General features: G+C 56.2%; 7 protein-coding genes across 7 annotated transcripts; 5 read left to right on the top strand and 2 right to left on the bottom strand.

The window, feature by feature from the left end:
- Positions 1 to 1,620: 1,620 nt before the first annotated feature.
- B0I36DRAFT_155084 (uncharacterized protein) lies at positions 1,621 to 4,576 on the top strand. Its single transcript, XM_046148582.1, has 3 exons — positions 1,621 to 1,934; positions 2,096 to 2,353; positions 2,475 to 4,576. The coding sequence occupies exons 1-3, from the start codon at positions 1,809 to 1,811 to the stop codon at positions 4,494 to 4,496; spliced, it is 2,406 nt and encodes an 801-aa protein (XP_046009412.1). The 5' UTR covers positions 1,621 to 1,808; the 3' UTR covers positions 4,497 to 4,576.
- Positions 4,577 to 5,500: 924 nt separating this feature from the next.
- Positions 5,501 to 6,809, top strand: B0I36DRAFT_248916 (endoplasmic reticulum vesicle transporter-domain-containing protein; the record flags this gene model as incomplete). The annotated part of the gene is made up of 3 exons (XM_046150423.1): positions 5,501 to 5,582; positions 5,686 to 6,261; positions 6,346 to 6,809. 3 exons carry the CDS (start codon positions 5,501 to 5,503, stop codon positions 6,807 to 6,809), a joined length of 1,122 nt encoding a protein of 373 aa, XP_046009411.1.
- Positions 6,810 to 7,756: 947 nt separating this feature from the next.
- Positions 7,757 to 9,221, bottom strand: B0I36DRAFT_330077 (vacuolar ATP synthase 16 kDa proteolipid subunit). Its single transcript, XM_046154796.1, has 4 exons — positions 9,030 to 9,221; positions 8,841 to 8,853; positions 8,546 to 8,675; positions 7,757 to 8,489 (listed from the first exon to the last, which is right to left on the bottom strand). Exons 1-4 carry the CDS (start codon positions 9,056 to 9,058, stop codon positions 8,164 to 8,166), a joined length of 498 nt encoding a protein of 165 aa, XP_046009410.1. The 5' UTR covers positions 9,059 to 9,221; the 3' UTR covers positions 7,757 to 8,163.
- Positions 9,222 to 9,861: 640 nt separating this feature from the next.
- B0I36DRAFT_293975 (putative 13 kDa ribonucleoprotein-associated protein) lies at positions 9,862 to 10,643 on the top strand. Its single transcript, XM_046151812.1, has 2 exons — positions 9,862 to 10,109; positions 10,183 to 10,643. Exons 1-2 carry the CDS (start codon positions 10,022 to 10,024, stop codon positions 10,476 to 10,478), a joined length of 384 nt encoding a protein of 127 aa, XP_046009409.1. The 5' UTR covers positions 9,862 to 10,021; the 3' UTR covers positions 10,479 to 10,643.
- Positions 10,644 to 11,222: 579 nt separating this feature from the next.
- Positions 11,223 to 14,879, top strand: B0I36DRAFT_330073 (SacI homology domain-containing protein). The gene is made up of 3 exons (XM_046154795.1): positions 11,223 to 11,650; positions 11,740 to 13,549; positions 13,615 to 14,879. The coding sequence occupies exons 1-3, from the start codon at positions 11,461 to 11,463 to the stop codon at positions 14,624 to 14,626; spliced, it is 3,012 nt and encodes a 1,003-aa protein (XP_046009408.1). The 5' UTR covers positions 11,223 to 11,460; the 3' UTR covers positions 14,627 to 14,879.
- B0I36DRAFT_330072 (uncharacterized protein) lies at positions 14,790 to 16,816 on the bottom strand. The gene has a single exon (XM_046154794.1). It carries the CDS (start codon positions 16,757 to 16,759, stop codon positions 14,957 to 14,959), a length of 1,803 nt encoding a protein of 600 aa, XP_046009407.1. The 5' UTR covers positions 16,760 to 16,816; the 3' UTR covers positions 14,790 to 14,956.
- Positions 16,817 to 18,955: 2,139 nt separating this feature from the next.
- Positions 18,956 to 21,902, top strand: B0I36DRAFT_154999 (transketolase). The gene is made up of 6 exons (XM_046148581.1): positions 18,956 to 19,116; positions 19,338 to 19,384; positions 19,445 to 19,540; positions 19,617 to 19,701; positions 19,758 to 21,416; positions 21,476 to 21,902. Exons 1-6 carry the CDS (start codon positions 19,063 to 19,065, stop codon positions 21,590 to 21,592), a joined length of 2,058 nt encoding a protein of 685 aa, XP_046009406.1. The 5' UTR covers positions 18,956 to 19,062; the 3' UTR covers positions 21,593 to 21,902.
- Positions 21,903 to 21,955: the final 53 nt, after the last annotated feature.

Below are 21,955 nucleotides of genomic sequence, written 5' to 3'. Positions count from 1 at the left end.
CGTCATCGCCTTGAGCCACGCTTGGGGCGGGGACCCCGCAAGCCAGGTTGGGGCAGATGACAGTAACGTTCTGCGTCGACGGCCCTGCTAATCGTCAAGGGTGATACAGCCCGCCCGTAAGGCGATTTTGATCGATTCGCGAGTGTGAGAACATGAAAAATGCCTGGCCGGCAGTGACAGTGTCAAGCTCGAGAAGGCTGATTGATTGCGCTGCTTGGCCTGACTCACGCCTCTGTCCCACTTTTGAGCCTTCGAGTATCTCATAGCTGGAGCACGCTTTGATATCGGTCGCTTTGACGGCGTTTTTTACCTTCTCAGTACCAGAGTGCGTGATGCCAATAGCGCATTTCTGTCACCATATCCGGCGTGTGGGCGGTAACAATCTCTTGAAACAGTATGTGGACGAAGTCACCTTCTGCCCCCAAGGCTAAGACGGTCCGGGTACTGGTGGTGAGTGGTTGGGTTGAGATGGCCCTGCGAGAGAAGTCTGTTCGCTCTCTCGAGGCCGCTAGGGAGCCAGGAGGCTCCACGGCGAAGGCCAGTCAAGCAAGGATAGTCCATGAGGCTATCATGATCGCTGGTGTCGGCTTCCCAGCAGCACGAGGTCGACGACGCTATGTCCAACGGCTATTGAGTACACCAGGCACATGTCAATGTTGCCAGGCGTTGTGTCGCGAGGCTCTATGTCGGACATCGACCGAGCATTCAGATCTGGAGATCAACCCGCCTTGACGTGCAGCTCTTGTGATAGATCGGGGCCAGCACGTAGTCGCCGTAAATACTCTATCCAAATTCGTTGTGCCAGGGCCAGGCTACGCCGCCACCCGTGCTGTTTCGTACGCCTGTTTCTGCCTGGGGATGGGCTGTCTCGCCTCCTGGCCAGCGGCACGGGCTTTAGAATCAAGCTGAGGCCCAAGAGTGCAGGCGTGCCTCAGGCCGTGACCGAGGCAACCTTGACCCGAGTCAGCTGGTGCAGGACCTCCATCGTTTGTATCTACTAGTGTCAAAATCACCAAGGTTTGCTTGTCCCAATGCGCCCTTTGCCACGGAGTCCTGCACAGTGAGTGAGCCGTACTCAGACATCTCGCGTGCTCAGAGCCTGTCCTACCGCCACCTGCATCGGCATCACCGCTCTTCGAGGTGCAGCACTCCGCTCCCCTGCTTTGTGCGCCGTGCCTGGCCAAGAGAGCCTCGCGACTCTCGTCACGTTGTTCTTGATCATACAAGTCCTCAACGCGGTGGTGAGCTGTGGCCACGGCCCAAAAGCCTACAACTTCCAAAGTAGAAGGTGAGTTTGCGACACCAGCCTCGCGAGGCAGATCCTCCCCAGTCCTAGACAGTTCGCCGCAGCGAGGAGAGCTTCGGGTTGCCGACCAGTCGGGGGCTCGAGATGAGCTCTTTGGCATCCAATCACACAACAGCCCTGCGCTCTGATACAGTCCGTCCTTGGGCGGACGGCGCCGGGTCACAGTCTCGAGCTCCGTTTCCCAGACTGGCGGTGGCCAGAGCAGCTAGATAGCCAGCTCCATCCAGCAGGCACCCCCGCTGGCCCCGTCATCCCCACTGGGTAGGCAGTCACTCGCTGCACGAGCGTCTCCACCTCCCCCATCCATCGACTTGGACCCGTCGCCCACCTCACATCCTAGGCCTCGGGGCTATCAGCGCCATCATCATCTCTGCCTTCCTCCACTCCATCTCTTATCATCCATCCTTCACATCATCCTTCCCCCTTCCTGCATCGCCAGTCCCGTGTTGCAGAGCACAGCCGGCTGACTAGACGTCGCTGGCAGCACCCGCCTGTCGCCATCATGGCCGCCGCACCAACCACAACCTCCCTCGACACTCTCATCACCTTGAAGGTCAACCACAATGGGTCCGCCAAGCGCTTCAAGCTCCCTCTGCGTGACCTGACCATGGTCTCCCTCGAGGACAAGGTCAGTACCTCTTCTCTCCCACCCGAGTCTTTTGCCATTTCTGCATGTTGGCAACATCACATCTCCATCACTGGAGGATTTGCGTTTGCCATGACGCTCGTCCACAGGGATCCGCGAGTCAGTCCCTCCGACCGATCACGAGACTGACATCATCTTGCCAGATTCGCGACTTCCTCCAAATCGCCCCGGACACCAGCGCTTTGATCGAGCGATACTCCGACTCGGCCGCCGCATTTGTGACGGTAGAAAGAGACAACATCCAGGTCTACAAGCAGCTCTTCCGTGCTGCCAAGGCCAAGCACAAGCTCAAGCTGCGTGTAACCACTCCGCAGTCGAGCCCTTCGTCCGTCATCCCGCAGCCCGCGACAGTTGAGGACGACGTCGATGGTGAGCACTCAGCTCATAGCGAGCCACAACTGGTGAGTTCGGCCGATTTCTTTCACAGTCCATCATTTCTGCTCTTGTATCAGTTCCGACATAATCCAGCGCCTTGTGAAGGACTTCGCATTCCAAGCTTCAGCATGCTAATTTCTGTGACAGGTCTCTCCATCGACCTCGACGCTCGCCATGGCCGAGCCAGCCGCGCTTGTTCTTACTACCGAGGCGCCTTCGCAGGTTTCCTTGACCTCTGAAGCCTCACAGGAAACCCTGCAGGAGACGGCCGTGCCCTATCTCCCCGCCTTTACCTTCTCCAAGCGCCCTTTCACTGTCTGCTGCAACAAATGCGACAAGGCAGTGCCTGATGCCCACTTCCACTGCTCGAAGTGCGATGATGGTGACTTCGATCTTTGCCAAGAATGTGTCAACTCTGGCATTACATGCAACGATGACAGCCACTGGTTGATTAAGAGAACAATCAAGGATGGCGAGATCACGCAAAGCACTACTGCTCGCATCCTGACAACCAAGAAGGTCCCCGTGGCTGCCCCAGCTGCCGTGCCCACCGCCGCGGTTCCCTCCATCATGGACCTTCCGATTCGGCCACTCGAGGCGGCCACCTGCCGTGTGAGCTCAGCTCCCACCTGGAGCACCGCCTACAATGCTCGCACGTGCAATAGCTGTGTGCAAGAGTTCCCCGAGCAAAACTTCGTCCACTGCAACACGTGCGACGACTTTGATCTTTGCAAGGCTTGCTTTGTGACAGATCAGCACGGCCATCATCCCAAGCACACCTTCAGCGCCGCTGTTAAGGGCACTGCCTTTGATCAGGCCGTCTCGACTCGCCTCGCTGCCGGCCGCAACGTGCTCCACAACGCGATTTGCGATGGCTGTGAGCGCTATGTGCGTGGTGTTCGTCACAAGTGCCTCGACTGCCCAGACTGGGACTACTGCTCTGAATGTGTACAGAGCGCTGCTCTCATTCACCCAAACCACCGCTTCGTTCCACTCTACGAAGCACTGATCCACCCTGCCACTCGCCAAAGCCAGAGTGCAACTCATTATGGAATCCGATGCGATGGGCCTCTTTGCACAGCCAATGGTGGTACCACGCATTACATTGTCGGTGACCGATACAAGTGTGCTGTCTGCCACGACACTGACTTCTGCGCCAACTGTGAGGCCAGCCCTGCCAACGAACACAATAAGACTCACCCCCTCATCAAGTTCCGCACTCCGGTTCGTCACGTGAGTGTGACTACGCTTGGCGAGCACGAGGACGGTCAGCGCCTTCCCCCTATGGGTGACCGCCGCAGCAGACGTCAACCAATGGTCCCAGCGGCGGCTCCTGCAACATCAACCCGCGACAGCATCGCCGCCTCTCCAGTGCAAACTGTGGTCGATGTGAAGCCGACAGAGTCGGCCCCTGTCGAGGCTCCCAAGGTTGAGCAGCTCATCGCATCGACTGCCAAGGACGAGCCAGCCGGTGACGCCTCTTTGGTTGCCACCTTCCAAAGGGATACCGTGGCTGATGGCACCACTTTCCCACCCAACCACATCTTTGAGCAGACCTGGACCCTTCGGAACGAGGGCTCCACGGCATGGCCCGCTGGCTGTGCTGTCAAGTTTGTTGGTGGTGATTACATGGGTGCAATCGATCCCCACCACCCTGCGGGACTCAACGAGCTTGTGTCGGCCTCCGAGTCCAACGTGGTCCCGACGACTGTCGCACCTGGCCAGGAGATCTCGTTTTCCGTGATGCTGCGCACACCTGATAGAGAGGGCAAGGTTATATCTTACTGGCGCCTTACAACCAGCGACGGCCACAAGTTCGGCCACAAGCTTTGGTGCGATGTTGTCGTGAAGAAGCCTGCGGAGGTGCAGGCAGACGAGGCCGTCAGGAGCCAAATGATCATTCCCAAGCTCGAGCACGAGTCTCCATCTGCGAGCATCATCCAGGACAACAGAGCCGAGACTGAGACGCAGACAGAGACTGCTACGGAGACCGCCAGCCTCCCCGCCTTGGACCGTGCCGAGGAAGACTTTGAGGATTGTGCCGATGCTGATAACTGGGCCAACGACTCTGACGACGGTTTCATGACTGACGAGGAGTACGACATTCTGGATGCGTCGGACGAGGAATACCTCACTGAGCAGCACAGATCGGCGTCGAGCCGTAAGTGATCGCGGCGCCACGTCCGGGAATGGAGGCATTGATGTGAGCTTACGTGTACTATGGCGTGCCCATCCGTGCACTCGATGCAAGTGGGTTTGGATTTTCACAAAGTTTGTCGTCATTTGGGGCTCATGCTTCGTTTGATTTTTCTTTGGGCTGTCTACGAGTAACACTTGCCTTTCCCAGACTGATATGCAGCTGACTCCCAAAACCGCCACACTCATTATCTTGATACTAGCATGGAATTCAAATTTGTGCCAGAATATTAGATGGCGTCGAGCCGTGTTGTGTGCCAGAGCACCTCCCAGCTTGTGCGACCCGGTGCCGATCTAGTGGCATCGGTGCGTGACTCGGTTGTGAACGACGGCTTGTCTTGACTTGCAATTACAGTGACTTTGTGATCAGCCCTGCGGTTCCAGCGCTGGGGCATGGCCTATTAATTAGTTGTTGGACGGATGGAGGGGCCCACAGCCATGGCGGCTGCATGTGCCTTAGAGACACGCGCCGAGATGGCGCGGCGGAGCAGCGGCCCCCGCAGCCCGGAGCGGAGCAGCAGCGAGACCCTGACTTTGTCGCAGGCGTTGGTGCAAGTTGTCCTCTTATCCTTTAGAGTGTACCTGCCTTAGCTACGGCCGTGTACCGCATCACCAGGGAAGCCTCGACCACGAACAAACACCACCAGCGCGGCGAGACAACACGCTCAATTCGCTCCCTGCCCAACATTTCACTCCTCGCTACATCACGGCGGAATAGCCTGGTCTGCTGTTCACTCGGCAAACAGGCATAGCGCTGCGCGCACAGGACGCCGAATCCATACGCTTATCCAGCCTCGTGCTTCCTGCCCGAGCCCATCGACAGATCCCACATAACACAACGAGCTCTGCGGTTCCACCAACATACGGCGGTGATGGTTGCTTGAGTCGACGGAAGCGCAATATACGTCCTGCCGCACTGGGCGCACAGGCCGAGCATTTTCCGGGAGCCAGAGCTCGGCACGAGCCACGACTTCGCCATGATGAACGGTTACGACGAGAAGCGCAGCTACGGCGACGAGCCCGAGGTGGGCGGCTTCGTGCGCGCTTTTGATGCTTTTCGTATGTCCTCCATTGTCTGCGGATGCAGCTGCGCTCCTCGCCAGACTCGATACACTCGATCAGCGAATGCGCCCATGCTAACAGTCTCGTTCCTCTCTCGCAGCCAAATCAAAACCTCAATATGTCACGCGGACATCGGACGGTGGCAAGTGGACGGTCGTCATGAGTGTGATATCGCTGGTCCTCCTGTGGACGGAGCTCGGACGCTGGTGGCAGGGCGAGGAAAACCACACTTTCGCTGTAGAGAAGGGCGTCGGGCACGAGATGCAGATCAACCTCGACATTGTGGTGCACATGCAATGTAAGGACCTCGACGTCAATGTACAGGATGCCGCGGGCGATCGCATCTTTGCCGATACCAAGCTGCGCGAGGACGCGACCCTCTGGACCCAGTGGGCAGACCACACAGGCATTCACAAACTGTCCGCCGATGCCAATGGCCGTGCCGTCACCGGCGCTGGCTGGCACGACGAGGGCTTTGGCGAGGAGCACGTCCACGACATCGTCCACCAGGGGAAAAAGAGGGCCAAGTGGGCCAAGACGCCGAAGCTCAAGGGCGGCCAGGGCGACTCGTGCCGTATCTACGGAAGCCTCGACCTCAACAAAGTCCAGGGAGACTTTCACATCACTGCTCGTGGTCACGGGTATTTTGAGTTTGGAGAGCATTTGGACCACAAGAGTATGTCTGCCCGGGGGAGCGAGCGCTCGCTTCTTACCTTTCAGTCCGTTTGAAGCCTGAGAAACTGACACCAGCAAACTTCAGACTTCAACTTCTCCCACATTGTCAACGAGCTGTCCTTCGGCCCCTTCTACCCCTCGCTCGTCAACCCTCTCGACCGCACTGTCAACGTCGCCGCCGCACACTTCCACAAGTTCCAGTACTTCATGTCTGTCGTCCCCACGGTATACAGCATGGGCACCTCGAAGCGCAACACAATCTTCACCAACCAGTACGCCGTGACCGAGCAATCCCATGAGGTCGGCGAGCGCACCGTGCCGGGCCTTTTCTTCAAGTACGACATTGAGCCGATCCTCCTGACCATTGAGGAGCGCCGTGCGGGGTTCTTCGGGTTCGTCATCAAGGTGATCAATCTCATCAGCGGTGTCCTTGTCGCCGGCCATTGGTGCTTCACCTTCAGCCAGTGGGCAGGCGAGGTTGCGGGCCGGAGGAGGCGCACTGGACAGAGCGCGGGCATGATTGGCGTCAAGGGGGACTACACTGATTAGACGTAGTGAAGAGGAGAATCGAGGCACCAGGGCGCGGGAACTGTACCCAGCGCTCTGGAGGTACAACTGCTGATTCGTGGTTGATATTGCCAGAGAAGTGGTTTGTGTTTTGTTGAGTGTGTTCTCTACATATATATAACTCTCTGTTCTTGACATAGCGGGAATGTTCCAAATCATTTGACTTTGACAGATATGCAATGCTCTCCGGCGACCCAATCAGTACGCAGGACAGAACTTTTTTCTTCTGGCTTTCTAATACTTCTAGTCGCTGGTCTGGTCTGGAGGAATAGCTGATCTGCTTGTACGGCCATCTTTGAGGCCAGCAACAGCACCTTCAAGCTCACTCAAACATATCATGACCAGCGACAGTATCCTTGGTCGTCACCATCCTTGCAAGCGAACATGTGTATCTCGTCCAGGTTGCACGAGCGCAATTTGGGGGTTTCAAGGACATGTTGCTCTCTCTCTCTCTCTCTCTCTCTCTCTCTCTCTCTCTCTCTCTCTCTCTCTCTCTCTCGCGACTTTTTGTCGGTAGGATCAGCCACGAAATTCTGCTTGCTTGCTTGCTGCTTCTCTTGCTGCATGCTTGTCTGAACGAGCGTTCTCCAAGTGAACCTGCTCGTGTTTCCGGCATGCATTGATCGCAAGGACGTTCATTCACTGGTCCGTGAACGGCGTACCGCGACGGCGAGAGCGCCTACCCGCCAGCCGGGAAGCCTGCAGCATATCTGTCTGTATACCTGGGCTGTTGCGATCTGCGCGATACATGGGGAATCAGCCACCATGTCATGCGGGCGGTAGTGTCTCACTTGCCATGCAGCAGTGTGTTTCCTACATGTCGTCCGGGACGAATCAGCACCTGCCTCATGTACACATTCCAAGACCTTCCGAGGGTCCGGATTCAGAGTCAACGCTCGCGCGACCAACCATGCCTCACTCAACGCGCAGTTCGAGGGAAATGAGTCAACTTGGAATTGCAAGCCTAAAGTACAGCCCTCCCCAACCCTGATAGTCTATCATGAGGAAGTCGTCTTGAAGCAGAAACAGTTATGATGCAGCAGCACTAGTACACATGAGATTTTTGCCAATCATTAGACACGAAACATCCAATCCCAGGATGCATTCTTGTACTCCGCATGGGACAGTCTGCCAGCCACCCATGCCTGTGGGAATCCATCGTTTAGTCGAGCCCCCAAATCAGCTAGGTGGACCTAGTAGCTTCGCAGGCTCGACTCGTCGTGTTCGAAGCACGCAAGCTCTCGTACCGGTCAACAACGCGTTGCTTGTCAAGTCGTCGTTAGCCGTGTAGATGGTACGAGTTACTCCGTCGCTTCGAGATTGCCAAGCAGATCGCTTAGCAGCTGGTGTCAGAGGTCGCCTTCGAGTTCATGAGCAGGGCGACAATCAGACCGTAGAGACCCAGGACTTCAGCGAAAATGAGAATAAGAATCATGCCGACGAAGAGTCTGGGCTGTTGCGCAGTGCCTCTGACACCAGCGTCACCGACAATGCCGATGGCGAAACCAGCGGCCATACCGGCAAGGCCGACGGCAAGACCGGCACCGAGTTGAATGAAACCAGTGTAGAGAGGGAGGCGCTGCTTGAGACCGTCCGAGATCAGGACGGAAACGACGAGACCGTAAATGCCGATGATACCAGCCATAATGACGGGAACAATGTCTATCAAGGTCGTCAGTTTGATAGCTCAGAATGAAGGATCATGGGTGTAGGCATACTCTTGACAATGAGATCAGGTCTCAGGACACCCATGGCGGCGATACCAACGCCGGACTTGGCAGTACCGTACGAGGCGCCGAGGCAGGTGAAGACGATGGCGGCTGTGCAGCCCATGGCACCGAAGAACGGCTATGGCGAGAGTCAGCTATGATTCGAGGAGAAACGTGACATCGAGGACGCGGCGATAGTATCATTGGCCAACGGCCACTCTAGATCGGCGGCGACCGATGCAATGAGACTGATTCGCGTATCTCAGATGTCGTGATCTTGACGGAGTTTGGGAGGGAGACTAACCGCGTAGACCGGGCTGTACGGGGAGAGAAGAGGTCAGCACATTGTCATTAAGAAAGGAGGGGATGCCTTATCCCAGCCAGCCGTCGTGAAAGATACATGGCGAAGATCGAGCCTCAGCTTGAGACGAAGGCTGAAGCTCGGCAAAGGCAGATGACGACGGCGCAGAAGTAGGGCAGGTTGATTACGTACCAGGCCTCTGTGAAAGCAGAGTCAGACATGGTGAGGGTGAGGAGCTTGAAAGCGCGACGTGGAGGGTCGATGAAGATGGAGGACTGGAAGTCGGCGGACAGCGCGGATGAGGCGGATGTCGAGAATGGAAGTTTGCGCGGAATGCGGTCGTGGTGGTGATGAATGACTGGGAGGTGTCAGTGGCAGGTTAGAGGTCGAGCAAGGTGTCGCTACGAGGCGCTGCAGGTTTGCGAGCTAAATGCCCTCTGATTGGGGGCGTGGCTGGCTACCCAGGAGGCGGCCTGTGCTTGGAGCTGTACGCTGCAGCTGCACATTAGGTCATTGCTTCCCACTCGCGCCACGACCGCGGTAGTCTCCACCAGTGTTGGCACAGTGTTGCTTTCACAGTGCAGGCTGCAGGCCGTGTCAGCTACGCACTGTCCAGATAACTTCCCCTGGCCTGCTGCCAACCTGCAAGGTTGTCGGTCCTGGCGGCTGATGCCCGGCTGACAGCTGCTGGTGACCGTCAAGGCTAGAATGAGGCTCAGACTGCTCGATGAATGCGCATCTGTCACCGCCTGAAATACTCGAGACTTCAACACCTTGATCATGGCAGCTATATAAAACTTATGAAGCTCAGTACTCATGCCAACGATAGTTGTGACTGGACCATTTCGCAAATCAGGAACTCGTCCTCCAGAGTGCACTGCTTTAGCCGTCGCGATTGGCAAGCGCCGTTATCGTGCTAGCTGCGACCACCGCTGATTGGCTGTTGTTGCGACCAAAATTATCGAAGTGGGTCATGCCCATCCATCTACGGCCGGGCAGAAAAAAGTTTGGGAGCTCCGATCTCAGAATCTCCTGTGCTACTTTTCACAACCAAGCATATCCGACCTTTGCGACCAGCAGTACTGCCCAGGGCGAGCCAACGCAAGGAACCCTGTGTTATTCGTTCATCTTCGCTCACGATCAAACATCCCGTCCGGCATCCTCAGACTCCTATCACCATCACAATGGCCGACCAGAACCAGAGCGCCGCGTGGCCCCTCGCGGATGCCCAGCTTTCCCAGGAGATCCTCGACCTTGTCCAGCAGGCTAGCCGTAAGTCCCGTCTCTTGCGCAAATTGCAGGTCCTGGAGTAATTGCCAAGCTAACATGCACGCTCACTCTGCAGACTACCGCCAGCTCAAGAAGGGCGCCAACGAGTGCACCAAGACCCTCAACCGTGGTATCTCGGAGGTCATCGTCCTCGCTGCCGACACTCAGCCTCTCGCTATTCTTCTCCACCTTCCCCTGCTCTCCGAGGACAAGAACGTCCCTTACGTCTACGTTCCCTCCAAGATCGCCCTCGGCCGTGCCTGCGGTGTCTCTCGCGCCGTCATCGCCGCCTCCATCACCACCAACGAGGCCTCGGACCTTATGAACCAGATCCGCAGCCTCAAGGACAAGGTCGAGCGCCTCATGATCTAAGCAGACGTCCACATGCTCGGGATCGTCGCCTGGAACACCGGCAACGACCTGCACACAATGGATTTGCGCTTGGTAGAAAGTGACGGGCCATCTTGGAATGGTTTAGAATGTCTAATTCAACGATAGGAAATACGATCAGAATTTGAATGACCCTTCTGAGTCTCTCCTTTGTGACTTGCTGTGAAATTGAGTGTCTTTGTGCCTAGTTTTGCTGTCATTAGTTCCGCAGCCGCTCGGGACAAAAAGAAAATTGCTTTGGTTCTCCAGCCACCTGAAGATTACAATAAATAAGCGTAGGTCGCTAACTCTGATGTCTGAAAGTAGCGACCAGGAAGAAAAGTTCGACAGACCTACTCACAGTACGTAGAACCACATGCACAATCAGCTGCGCCGTAGAAAACAACAGCTTCAGTGTTGTGTAAGGCATCGGGTCCTATCTTCCGCAAGCATTCCAATCAACAGGCAGGGCGTTGCCATCGCGTGTTAGCCATACCTTGGAGACCTGTTTTGTTCCAGAGCGGTCCTCCCCCGGGCGTACATATTGTCGAGACATCGGGAGCTCCACAGAGGATGGCCACCACGAGGTTTAGTGTTCAATCAGGCTATATTTGGTGGCTATTTGAATGAGGGTGGTGTGGTTCCTCGAATCGCATGCAAGGAGTGGCCCGCCCTTGTCCTGCATGCAGCTTCTGCCCGAGGGTCCTGTGACGACATCACCCTGGACCCCACCATGTCACCGTCACACAGAGCTTCACCAACAGACGGAGCTGTGACTGTCACAAGCCCAACTCATCCTCCACGTCAAAGACACCAGCCATTGTCGCAATTTCTAGTTTGACACAAAGTACTCCCAATCTCGAAAGATCTACAACCTTGGGTGGTGTGGGGCCCTGCCGCGGTCTTGACTTGCTGCTCTCGTAACTAGAGCGCGCCGGAGAAACTGGTCGACACGGCCCGGTATTCTACAGCGCTCGGAGCAACAATGCCAGCTCTCACCCGCAAGCTTCTCATATTCGCTGCTGTCGATGGTCTGGTGATACAGCCGCTGACTGGCAAAGGCCAGCGTGCAACCAAGATCAAGTACGGTGATGCGACGGTATCCTCTGGAGGCAGGGACTTGATCCCGGATACGACCCGGCCAAACTCCTCGTTCGAGGCCTTTGGCGTTATAGGTGAGAGCTTGGCTTGGTCGTGACAATCTCGATTTCGAGGCAGGGTTTTTCGAGCCTCCGCTCACTCGCTGACTACTGGTGGCATCTAGGCTTGTTCACCGTCTCCCGCCTCAGCTATCTGATCACAATCACTGGTCGCGAGGAAATTGCCAACGTCAGGGGCTTTCCAATCTATGTCGTCACTGACGTCGCCCTCACACCTTGCACCAGCCAAAACGAGGCGAGCGACGCCATCAGACATACTGCATCACAGCTTCGTCGTGCGGCAGCTGACAAGGCCTCTACCGGCGCTGACAGCGACACGGATAGCGAGGTCGATGCCGCGTCTGCACGTGGACGTGACGATGTATCCGATGATCCTGGGGTATTCAGCGACACTGAAGATGCCGGCAAGAGTGATGATCGGCACATCAGGACCAGCAGTGTGGCCGAGGATGTATTCCAGAGGAAAGGGAGCTACGGTCGATTTGCCCAGAAGTGGTTTAGCAACAAAGGCTGGATGATGGGCCAGCAGCGCAACCCCGGCGTAACAAGAACCGAACAAGTGAGGAACGAAGATAGCACCGACGCAAAACGCACCGCAACCCAGCCAGACACAGTTGACGACAAGGTGCTTGGAAAGGCTGTCGTATCTGAGGACGTCGAGAAGCCTCCTGCGCCTACGGCCGGAGAGTCGCTCATGCCGAAGCTTCTCCGCATGGCGCACATTTGGTTTGGCACCTCGAGAAGTTTCTATTTTTCATACGACCTAGACATCACACATAGCCTCGCGAGCGCTCATACTCCTGGTACTCCTCCCGGCCCATTGCACAAGACTGCTGATCCAACCGTCTTTTGGAATCGACACCTCCTACAGCCGTTCGCGAGCAACGACGATCATCTTATGCTCCCAGTCATGCAGGGCTTTGTGGGCCAACGAACGTTTGTTGTTGACAAGCAGCCGCCACAGCAGGACTCTCAGGAAGAATCTCTGGAACTGAACGATTATGCTACACCGACAACTGAGACGCCGCAAGATCTCGCAACCCCTGGACGTAGGGCGTCCGAGAAGGAATTCCTAATCACGGTGATCTCCAGACGTGCGGTCAAGCGAGCTGGTCTTCGGTACCTGCGGCGTGGTATCGACGACGAAGGGTACACTGCTAACTCGGTCGAGACCGAGCAGATCTTGTCCACGCCCGCGTGGGATAAGACCTCGAGAATCCACTCGTTCGTTCAGATCCGGGGCAGCATTCCCCTATTCTTCACACAGTCGCCGTACTCCCTAAAGCCCACGCCCGTACTTCAGCATTCACCGGAGGTCAATTTCAAGGCTTTCACAACGCACTTCGATCGATTGGGTAAGGCCTACGGCTCTCTGGTACTGGTGAATCTGGTCGAGAAGCACGGGGTTGAGTCGATTGTTGGCAGCAAATACGAAGAGAATGCTGAGCAGTATAATAAAGAAAAAGGAGGGTCTTTGCATTTTGAGTGGTTCGATTTTCATTCCGCGTGCCGCGGCATGAAGTTTGAGAATGTCAGCCTTCTGATCGACAAGCTAGGCGCCAAGATTGAAGAAATGGGCAGCACGAGCGAGGAAAACGGTGTGGTCTCGTCAAAGCAGAAAGGCGTGCTAAGAACGAACTGCATGGACTGCCTAGATCGCACGAACGTATGCCAAAGCTCATTTGCCAAATATATGCTCGATCTGCAGCTAAAGGAGGAGGGCTTCGACATGTCTAGTCAGACGGACCAGGTGAATTCTTGGTTCAACACACTGTGGGCTGACAATGGTGACGCCATCTCGAAGCAGTATGCATCAACTGCTGCGATGAAGGGAGACTATACTCGGACTCGAAAGCGTGACTATCGGGGCATGGTCAATGATCTGGGTTTGTCCTTGACGCGGTTCTACAATGGGTACGTGGCGCTATCTCCTTGAACGCAGAGGTTATGTGGGCAGCCGAGCTAACAGACCTATACAGCATGGTCAACGACTATTTCAGTCAAGCTGCCATCGACTTCTTGCTTGGGTATGCTAGCTCGCTGGTGTTCGATGAGTTCGAGGCCAACATGATGACCAAAGACCCTGGCGTATCCATGACCAAGATGAGGGAACACGCTATCGAGACATCGCAAAAGATTGCTATTGAGAATCCTCACCAGGAGGACTTTATTGGTGGTTGGACAGTTCTCACCCCGCACGAGCCTGACACCATCAAGACGCTGCCCTTTGAAGAGGTCGTCATTCTCTTGACCGATGTTGCCCTGTATCTTTGTCGCTTTGACTGGAAGCTGGACAAGGTCTCAAGCTTTGAACGAGTCGATCTGGACCACGTGCTGAACGTCAAGGTCGGCACCTACATCACGAACACGATCAGCCCGACACAAGCGGACGAGGATAAAAACTTTGGCCTGGTCGTTACTTACCAGCCCGGCTCGCGAGATGTCGTTCGGACCAATACGAGATCGTTGTCCAATGTACAGCAGCAGCCTGGTACGGGTAATGAGAACGCGTCGTCATCTGCTGTCGATCAAGCTGCCGAGGGGACCAGCACCTCAACCTCGGCTTCCGGTATACTCAACCAGGGCATCCTTTCTGCACTTGCCGGCGGCTCGAAGCAGCAGGATAAGCCTCCTCCCCGCAAGCTTGCGCTGAAGGCTCTCTATGCACAGACCAGTCTCAACGACAACGCGACCGGCTCCGGCGGGAAGATCCTATCCGAGAAAGAGACTGTCGACCTAATCGCAAACGAGCTTCAGCGGCAGGTCTTCCTCAGCCAGCCCATGTACAAACAGTCTCGTGGAACGGAAACCACTTCGACGACGGACAGTGACCAAGCAGCAGCTGGCCACGCCACGGAGAGAGTATCTGACGCCGATAGACCGAGCATCATCGAGCGTGGAGACATCATTTCATTGGCCGAAGCTAAGCGGAGCACCGGCATTCTCGAGCAGTGGGGACATTCAATCAAGAAGTTAGTTTGGGCGTCTTAAAGTGGAGGGCTAGAGTTTCTCAGCTCTTATACGGCGGATTGCGCCTCAGTCACTCGTTCTTTCCCAGCGACGCGGAGAAAGTAGACGATAGCTCTGACGGTACGGTTCATACACGCATGGAATAATACAATGATTGCCGGAACGATGGCAAGGGGTCTATAGACGGCGATGAGGAAGTGTGGCGCCTCATCAACGGCAGTCCGATTCGTGAGTATCAGTTCGTGCACTTTCTGACAATATATGCATGGTCATATTTTCAGTAGATCATGCCTTGTGATTCATGGACCTGAGAGCACCGTCTTGACTGTTTGCCAAAGATATTGCGTTATCCTAGACCGCTCGATACATATGCATCTGGTACCGCATGTTCTCAAGGGGAATCGGGTACCGCAGTCCTTCTGGCATACGGAACCAGACAGAATCATGCGAATGCTCTTCAATCTTCTCCCAAGTGATACCCACTTTCTTGGCCTCGTCTGCTTCTCTTCTCTCTTCCCTGGCAGGCCCGCCGCCAGCGTCTTCGTTTGTCTCGTCCGCGGCTGGCCCTTCAGACGACGGTATACTCTGCGGCTCCTGTGGCTTCTCCTCCTCACCGCCGACACCTCGCGTCTTTTGTTGCTGCAACGGTGTCGTCTCCACCCCGACCTCCTTTTCCTTGTCCTTGACCGTGCGCCGACTGCGCTCTTGCGAGGAGTGCAGTAGCGTGTGATCCAGGAGCCACTGCATGGGATACTTCTTCTTGGCGCCCTCCTTGCCGACGCTGGCCTCCGAGTACGAGCCGGGGCTGTCCACCACGAGGAGCAGCGTGCCGGGTACCACGACGGCGGTGAGATTGCGCAGGAACTTGGTCGTCTTGCCGATGCCGGAGGTTGTGTACAACTCGTTGAGGGTGAAGAGAAGCGTGATCAGGAGAGGCTGGGCAGTGGTCTTGACTGGAGTCGAGGTGGGAAGAGGAGCAACAGATTGGGGAGTCTGCTCCGCGACCTCGGCAGCCGGAGAATGCGGCCCCTGGATGTCGGGACCAACGTTGTGGGCGAGCAGTTGCTGCAGGTCCGCCGCCGAACTGGCCACGTCGAGGACATCCTTGTGGACAAAGGAGGAAGAGAAGCGCTCCGCAGGTGTTATCAGGGCTGCATTGGCAGCCTTTGCCGCCGCATTGGCATATTTGGACAGAACTGGCGGTGTCGTCACCTGCTTGTGAAGTGTCTGGACGACTTCACCCCACGGGCCTACATCTAGTAATGTGGCGTGCCCGGACTGGTCTGCCGGGAGGCGGGATACGTGCGAGGCAAACGCGACGAGCTCGGCTGCTCCACCACCTATAGCGAGAAGTCGCAGCGGCAGGCTTCCGGGTGCCGTTGAGTTTTCGTCTCCTTCGTCGACCTGGCCGTCGTTCGTGATATCTAGATTTTGAGCTTGGGCAGCAAGTCCTGCGTCGGCGGTGTCATCGTCGTACGCTGTGTTGTTCTTTTGGTCCTCCTCGGCTGCAGCGTCATCTTCCGCCTCATCAGAAGACTCGTGTGGTTCGCCCAATGTGCCCTGCAACATCCCTTCGAGTTCATCCCGGATCTCGTCAAATATGCGAGCATAGCACAAGGCCCTCGTAGGACTCCACCGAGCAGCATAGACTTCGAGATTACGCGGCTCGGCGAACGCGCGCTCAAACTCCCGCTCGTAAAGCGCCTGTTTGATCTCCTGGAGGACTGTGGTGAAGCCGTCATCTTCGAGGTTGGCCCTGAAAGAGTCCCGGAAGATGTCCAGGAGCCGCTGCTGGTGCCGCTGCTCATCCTGGACGGCGGCGCTGTCGACAGCATCGTCATCACCACCTTCAGTGTCGGTCCCGGAGCCGCCATCGTCGTTGCCAACGGCCGCTTTCTCCTGGCGCTGCCGACGTGACCGGTTGCGAATCTGCTTCGAGGCGGTTATCTTGATCCGCCTCTGCGTCGACGACGCTTGTTTTGGCGGCATGCTCTCTGTCCAGGTTTTCCCAGAAGTGCCGAGCAATTTGAGCGCTTTGCCGGGGTGGTCTTTCACAGATAATTGTATGCTCTTGGTAGTTGATGATACAGCCCAGCAAAATCGTCGTCGGAAGTGCCCCTCCACAAATCCTGTCATTGTTTTCTGCGGGTGCATGCAAAACCGTCGTAGTGGATCAGCTCCGAACGGGCAAACCTTCAAGCATAAAACGAGAAACTTGCCAAAAACCTTTTCCCTTTTTAATTGGGAACATCGATGCCTTAAATCTTTGGAGATTATCACATGGATGTCAATGATTGATTGAAGTCGTTGCATTGTATGATTGCCAGTTCCCGATCGCGTTGATTCCATCCTCGTTTGGTACTCTGATGACACCAAGGTAGTCTCATAACTCTAGGCAGGGTCAGTACAACTGGAAATCGAGGCTCCAACTCGGTATGTTGCTTTGACAATTTATAGACTGCTCAACCAGGAAATATAGAACGGTCAACTCCATGGCGGAATATCAAGATTTACGAATCCTGTTTCGAACAAAGTGACCAAACGCATCGCAGCATGTCGATTAGGACCCGGCCCCATCGAGCAGAAGCCTCAATGCGATGCGATGAAGATATTTGGTACTCGGATCTAGCGGGTCAGACGAGATGCTAGTCTAAGTATGGCCAAGCCATGCCACAAGCCATGCCATGGCCTCAAAGAGAAAAAGACTTATATACATTTTCGCCTCGCGGCATTCAGGGACTTCGATCTGGTTCAAGCAGGGATTGTGCTTGGCAGTGCCAGCTTGTTGAGGACACCCAGCATGCACTAAAACGGAGCGAAGGACAAGCGCGCCAGCACTGCGGTGCAATGCAGGCGAAGTCGGAGGTGCGCCACTGCTGCTTCCCACGATAGTTTTGGCGACCCAATCAGAGGCGCCCCAGAGACCAACGTTGTTGCGGCGGAAGCCCTTGATTGACTAGGGCCTCTCTGTCGGGCGATCCCTGCAGGCCGACCAGATAGTCCCGCCAGCGAGCCAGCCGGGGGTCACGGTCCGTGACTGGTGGAAGGACCTTATAAGCGTCTCGGCAATCGCACCAGGGAACCAAAAGGGAGCTGAGGTGGGTGGGCGCTCGTCCTGCCTGGCGCTGACTGAGACCTCCTCTCGGTCTCCATACTCATCGTGTTGGTGTGGGTAGACGCTATCGCTGGCGTCCAAGGAACTCTGCGCGCTCTGTTCGAATCTGCTCTGCCCCCGGCTGCGTGCTTATGGAGACAGGCGGCGTTCGCTGAGTGATCAATGATGTCGGCGGGGCACGCTGCCGGCTAAATTGCCATGTGCCAGCCATCGTGAACTTGTTACGACCTGGGTGTGCCGCACCCCCACGCACTCTGCCTGGCCTGCCAGGCCTGGTATATGGTGAACTGCACGAAACCAACGCTGACCAGAGCAGAGCAGAAGATGACAAAGCGCCCGAGTGACAATGGGCCGAATGGTCTCGCGGTCGTGGATACGGGCCGGCTGCTCTGACATCAGAATGCGGCAGAATCTGAGCAGGGAACAGCGCAGACTGACGTTATGCAGTGGCGAGCTCAGCGCTTTTGATGGGGCCGTGAGCTTTGTTTGGACCGGCTTGGTGGGGTTGAGGTGGATGCTTCGGCCACGCACGAGCGCCGGGCCCGCGACTGCCGTCGTTTCGAGTCACCTGGGCAGTCTGGAGCTTCAGGCCACCTCGAATTTCTCCAGGATAGCCCTCGGAAGCCTTTGTGCAGCCAAGCTCGAGGACATGGGAGGAGGCATCGTGTGGATTCACAAGTTCAGAAGATTGAAAAGATCGTGATGTTGGCAGCCAATCTCCAGTGGTCGGAAGCACCGGCAGGGAGATATCTGCTCCGCTTCGTCCAGCACGAGGCTCCATGGACAGACAGCCGGGAGTTCTTGATATACTGACGAAACTCTGACTCGGGAGGACTTTTTCACGGGGAGTATACAGCGGGAACAGACATGCTGCCTGTAGACCTTAGGGTAGATCGCCCAGCGAGCTGGCGACGGCCTGTTGAGATGTGGTATATAGAAACTTCCGGTGCACTGGTGATGCACTTGTCCCCGTAGCCAAGAAGGTGGACTAGAGTGAATGTTATCGCAACCACGAGGCCGCGACCATGAAACATGACGAGGCACCTCAGCACCAACGTATGCAGGGTCTCCGCAGCCAAGACTGAACTGAATGGACTACGAGGCAAAGTTCTGGCGTTAGGAGCCCGCCGCGGAAGCAGTGGGAAGGAAGAAGCGGGACTCGACCTCCTCTGGACCCGGTGCCGGATGTACCTGGCGGGAAATTTCCACCGCCTTAACTCACCACTTCCTCCCGTTGCTGAGCTACCCTCCTTCCTCCTCCGAACTCTCTCCCTCCCTCCTCAACCACTCCTCGCTTCTACCACTCATTCTCCCAGCAGTCTACTCCAGATCAACCGCAATCATGGGCTACACTGACTTGGACACCCGCGCGATCAACTCGATCCGCATCCTTGCTGTACGTCTTCTCCCCAACTTGCAGCCCCTCCTGCTACTTGCTTGTTGAGTCGCACAGCTCCCCCCTCCCCCGCCCCGTCAATCTACCCCGCCGCCATCGCGCTTTCACGTCGCGAGCTGGCCACGATGGGAGTTTCTGGGAGCAATTGCTCTTCAAGACTTGGCGTCCACAAACCAAAGCCGTAGATTTCACATTATTGATGCTAATCCAATGAGTTCTAGGCCGATGGCACCTTCAACTCCAACTCTGGCCACCCTGGTGCGCCCATGTACGTCTAGCCTGCTACTCGAGCTTCATTGTTCCACCTCGGTACTAATGTCATTCTTAGGGGTATGGCTCCTGTCGCTCACGTCCTCTTCAACAAGTTCATGAAGTTCAACCCCAAGAACCCTTCATGGCTCAACCGTGACCGTTTCGTCCTTTCGTAAGTTCCCCCAGCTCAGATCTGGCGCGTCGTTAGCTTAGAGAGCATAGACACTGATTTGGGTGACGCACCGTAGGAACGGCCACGGCTGCATGCTCCAGTATGCTCTCCTCCACATGTTCGGTTACGACCTGTCGATCGATGATCTCAAGAAGTTCCGCGTAAGTCCCAACAGTTCCTCAGCCAGGCATTCTTCCTTGCTAAACCACCGCCACAGACTGTCGACAGCATCACTCCTGGACACCCCGAGGCCCACGACACCCCTGGCATTGAGGTTACCACTGGTCCTCTCGGCCAGGGTATCTGCAATGCTGTCGGTCTTGCCATTGCTCAGGCCCACACTGCCGCTACCTTCAACAAGGATGGCTTCAACCTCATCGACAACTACACATACTGCTTCCTCGGCGATGGCTGCTTGATGGAGGGTGTATCCAGTGAGGCCTGCTCTCTCGCGGGCCACCTCCAGCTTGGCAACCTCATTGCTGTCTGGGACGACAACAAGATCACTATTGACGGTGACACTGCTTGCGCCTTCACCGAGGATGTCGCTAAGCGGTATGAGGCCTACGGCTGGCAGGTTCTGCACGTCGGCGACGGCGACAATGACCTCGAGTCGATCGAGAAGGCTCTCAAGGCTGGTCAGGAGACCAAGGACAAGCCCACCCTGATTGCCCTCCGCACCACCATTGGCTACGGCTCTCTCCAGCAGGGCACCCACGGTGTCCACGGCTCTCCTCTCAAGGCCGACGACATCAAGCAGCTCAAGCAGAAGTGGGGCTTCAACCCCGAGGAGAGCTTCGTCGTTCCCCAGGAGGTCTATGACCTCTACAGCAAGCACGCCGCCGAGGGTGCCGCCGCTGAGGAGGAGTGGAACAAGCTCTTCGCCAAGTACGGCGAGAAGTACCCCAAGGAGCACGCCGACCTCCAGCGCAGACTCAAGGGCGACCTGCCTGAGGGCTGGGAGAAGAGCCTCCCCACTTACACTCCTGCCGACCCCGCCGTCGCTTCTCGCAAGCTGTCCGAAACTGTTCTCTCCAAGATCGAGGCCGCTATTCCTGAGCTGATTGGTGGATCTGCTGATCTGACGGGATCTAACCTCACTCGCTGGAAGGGTGCCACCGACTTCCAGCCCGAGTCCACTGGCCTTGGTACCTACGCTGGTCGCTACATCCGCTACGGTGTCCGTGAGCACGCCATGGGTGCCATCATGAACGGTCTTGCTGCGTACGGCACCCTGATTCCTTACTCGGGTACTTTCCTCAACTTCGTCTCCTACGCTGCCGGAGCCGTCCGTCTTTCGGCTTTGTCCCAGGTCCGCCTCATCTGGGTCGCCACCCACGACTCTATTGGTCTTGGCGAGGACGGCCCTACTCACCAGCCTATCGAGACTCTGGCGCACTTCCGTGCTCTTCCCAACTGCATGGTCTGGCGTCCGGCCGACGGCAACGAGACCAGTGCCGCCTACTATGTCGCCCTGACTTCCAAGCACACCCCCAGCATCATTGCTCTGTCTCGCCAGAACCTGCCCCAGCTGGAAGGTTCGACCATCGACAAGGTCATCAAGGGTGGTTACGTCCTCCATGAGGTCGAGGGTGCTCAGATCACCCTTGTCTCCACTGGTTCCGAGGTGTGCATCTGCGTGGACGCTGCCAAGGAGCTCGCCGAGAAGCACAACATCAAGGCTCGTATCGTTTCGATGCCCTGCTTCGAGGTCTTCGACACTCAGAGCAAGGAGTACAGACTCAGCGTCCTGCCCGACGGCATCCCCTCGCTGTCGGTTGAGGTCATGAGCACCATGGGCTGGGAGCGTTACACCCACGAGCAGTTCGGACTGAACCGCTTCGGTGCCTCTGGTGCCTACAAGGACGTCTACAAGGCAAGTTATCGCGAAATCCCCGCTATGCTAGATTGTCATGCAACTAACACCCACTGCAGAAGTTCGAGTTCACCCCCGAGGGCATCTCCAAGCGCGCCATCGCCACCGTCGACTTCTGGAAGGATGTCCCCAACGTTCGCTCCCCTATCAACCGCGCTTTCCAGCAGCTGATCTAAGGCCAACGAGAAAAGAAGTAAAATGAAAGTCACAGTAGAGGAACAGATTTTGAGCGATATATCCTTGGGTCAAGGAACCCTTCTCACGGTTACGGGGCTTGATAGACACGTAGCTTTCCGAAATTGATGTCATGACTTGCATTCATGTAGTGAGGACTGCGAAAAGCCGCTCATATGGGTCTTTATATTTTACAATGCCACCACTGGATATCCGGGGTAGTGGACCAACCGTACTTCCAGTCCATACCCGGTATCCTGGATGTCTTCAATGCCTCTACTTGATTCAGCTGACATTAATTACTCAGCAATTAGCCAGTACCATTCTCCCGGAAGTGATGTGCAAGTTTCGTGCCTGCATATGGT

This window comes from Microdochium trichocladiopsis (assembly GCF_020744255.1).
Source record: "Microdochium trichocladiopsis strain MPI-CAGE-CH-0230 chromosome Unknown B0I36scaffold_8, whole genome shotgun sequence".
In the NCBI taxonomy this organism is placed as follows: Eukaryota; Fungi; Ascomycota; class Sordariomycetes; order Xylariales; family Microdochiaceae; genus Microdochium; species Microdochium trichocladiopsis.
The sequence above is the reverse complement of the archived record's forward strand: the minus strand, read 5'-3'. Positions and strand labels throughout refer to the sequence as shown.

Bases quoted from the DNA above. Each gene is read 5' to 3' on its own strand.
- B0I36DRAFT_155084 (XM_046148582.1), top strand. From the start codon at position 1,809: ATGGCCGCCGCACCAACCACAACCTCCCTCGACACTCTCATCACCTTG. The intron at 1,935-2,095 runs GTCAGTACCTCT...TCATCTTGCCAG, and splicing joins TGGTCTCCCTCGAGGACAAG to ATTCGCGACTTCCTCCAAAT. The intron at 2,354-2,474 runs GTGAGTTCGGCC...TTTCTGTGACAG, and splicing joins CTCATAGCGAGCCACAACTG to GTCTCTCCATCGACCTCGAC.
- B0I36DRAFT_330077 (XM_046154796.1), bottom strand. From the start codon at position 9,058: ATGTCTGACTCTGCTTTCACAGAGGCCTG. The intron at 8,490-8,545 runs GTATGCCTACAC...CGACCTTGATAG, and splicing joins ACCTGATCTCATTGTCAAGA to ACATTGTTCCCGTCATTATG.
- B0I36DRAFT_293975 (XM_046151812.1), top strand. From the start codon at position 10,022: ATGGCCGACCAGAACCAGAGCGCCGCGTGGCCCCTCGCGGATGCCCAG. The intron at 10,110-10,182 runs GTAAGTCCCGTC...CTCACTCTGCAG, and splicing joins CCTTGTCCAGCAGGCTAGCC to ACTACCGCCAGCTCAAGAAG.
- B0I36DRAFT_330073 (XM_046154795.1), top strand. From the start codon at position 11,461: ATGCCAGCTCTCACCCGCAAGCTTCTCATATTCGCTGCTGTCGATGGT. The intron at 11,651-11,739 runs GTGAGAGCTTGG...GGTGGCATCTAG, and splicing joins CGAGGCCTTTGGCGTTATAG to GCTTGTTCACCGTCTCCCGC. The intron at 13,550-13,614 runs GTACGTGGCGCT...AGACCTATACAG, and splicing joins TTGACGCGGTTCTACAATGG to CATGGTCAACGACTATTTCA.
- B0I36DRAFT_330072 (XM_046154794.1), bottom strand. From the start codon at position 16,759: ATGCACCCGCAGAAAACAATGACAGGATTTGTGGAGGGGCACTTCCGA.
- B0I36DRAFT_154999 (XM_046148581.1), top strand. From the start codon at position 19,063: ATGGGCTACACTGACTTGGACACCCGCGCGATCAACTCGATCCGCATC. The intron at 19,541-19,616 runs GTAAGTTCCCCC...GACGCACCGTAG, and splicing joins CGTGACCGTTTCGTCCTTTC to GAACGGCCACGGCTGCATGC. The intron at 21,417-21,475 runs GCAAGTTATCGC...CACCCACTGCAG, and splicing joins CCTACAAGGACGTCTACAAG to AAGTTCGAGTTCACCCCCGA.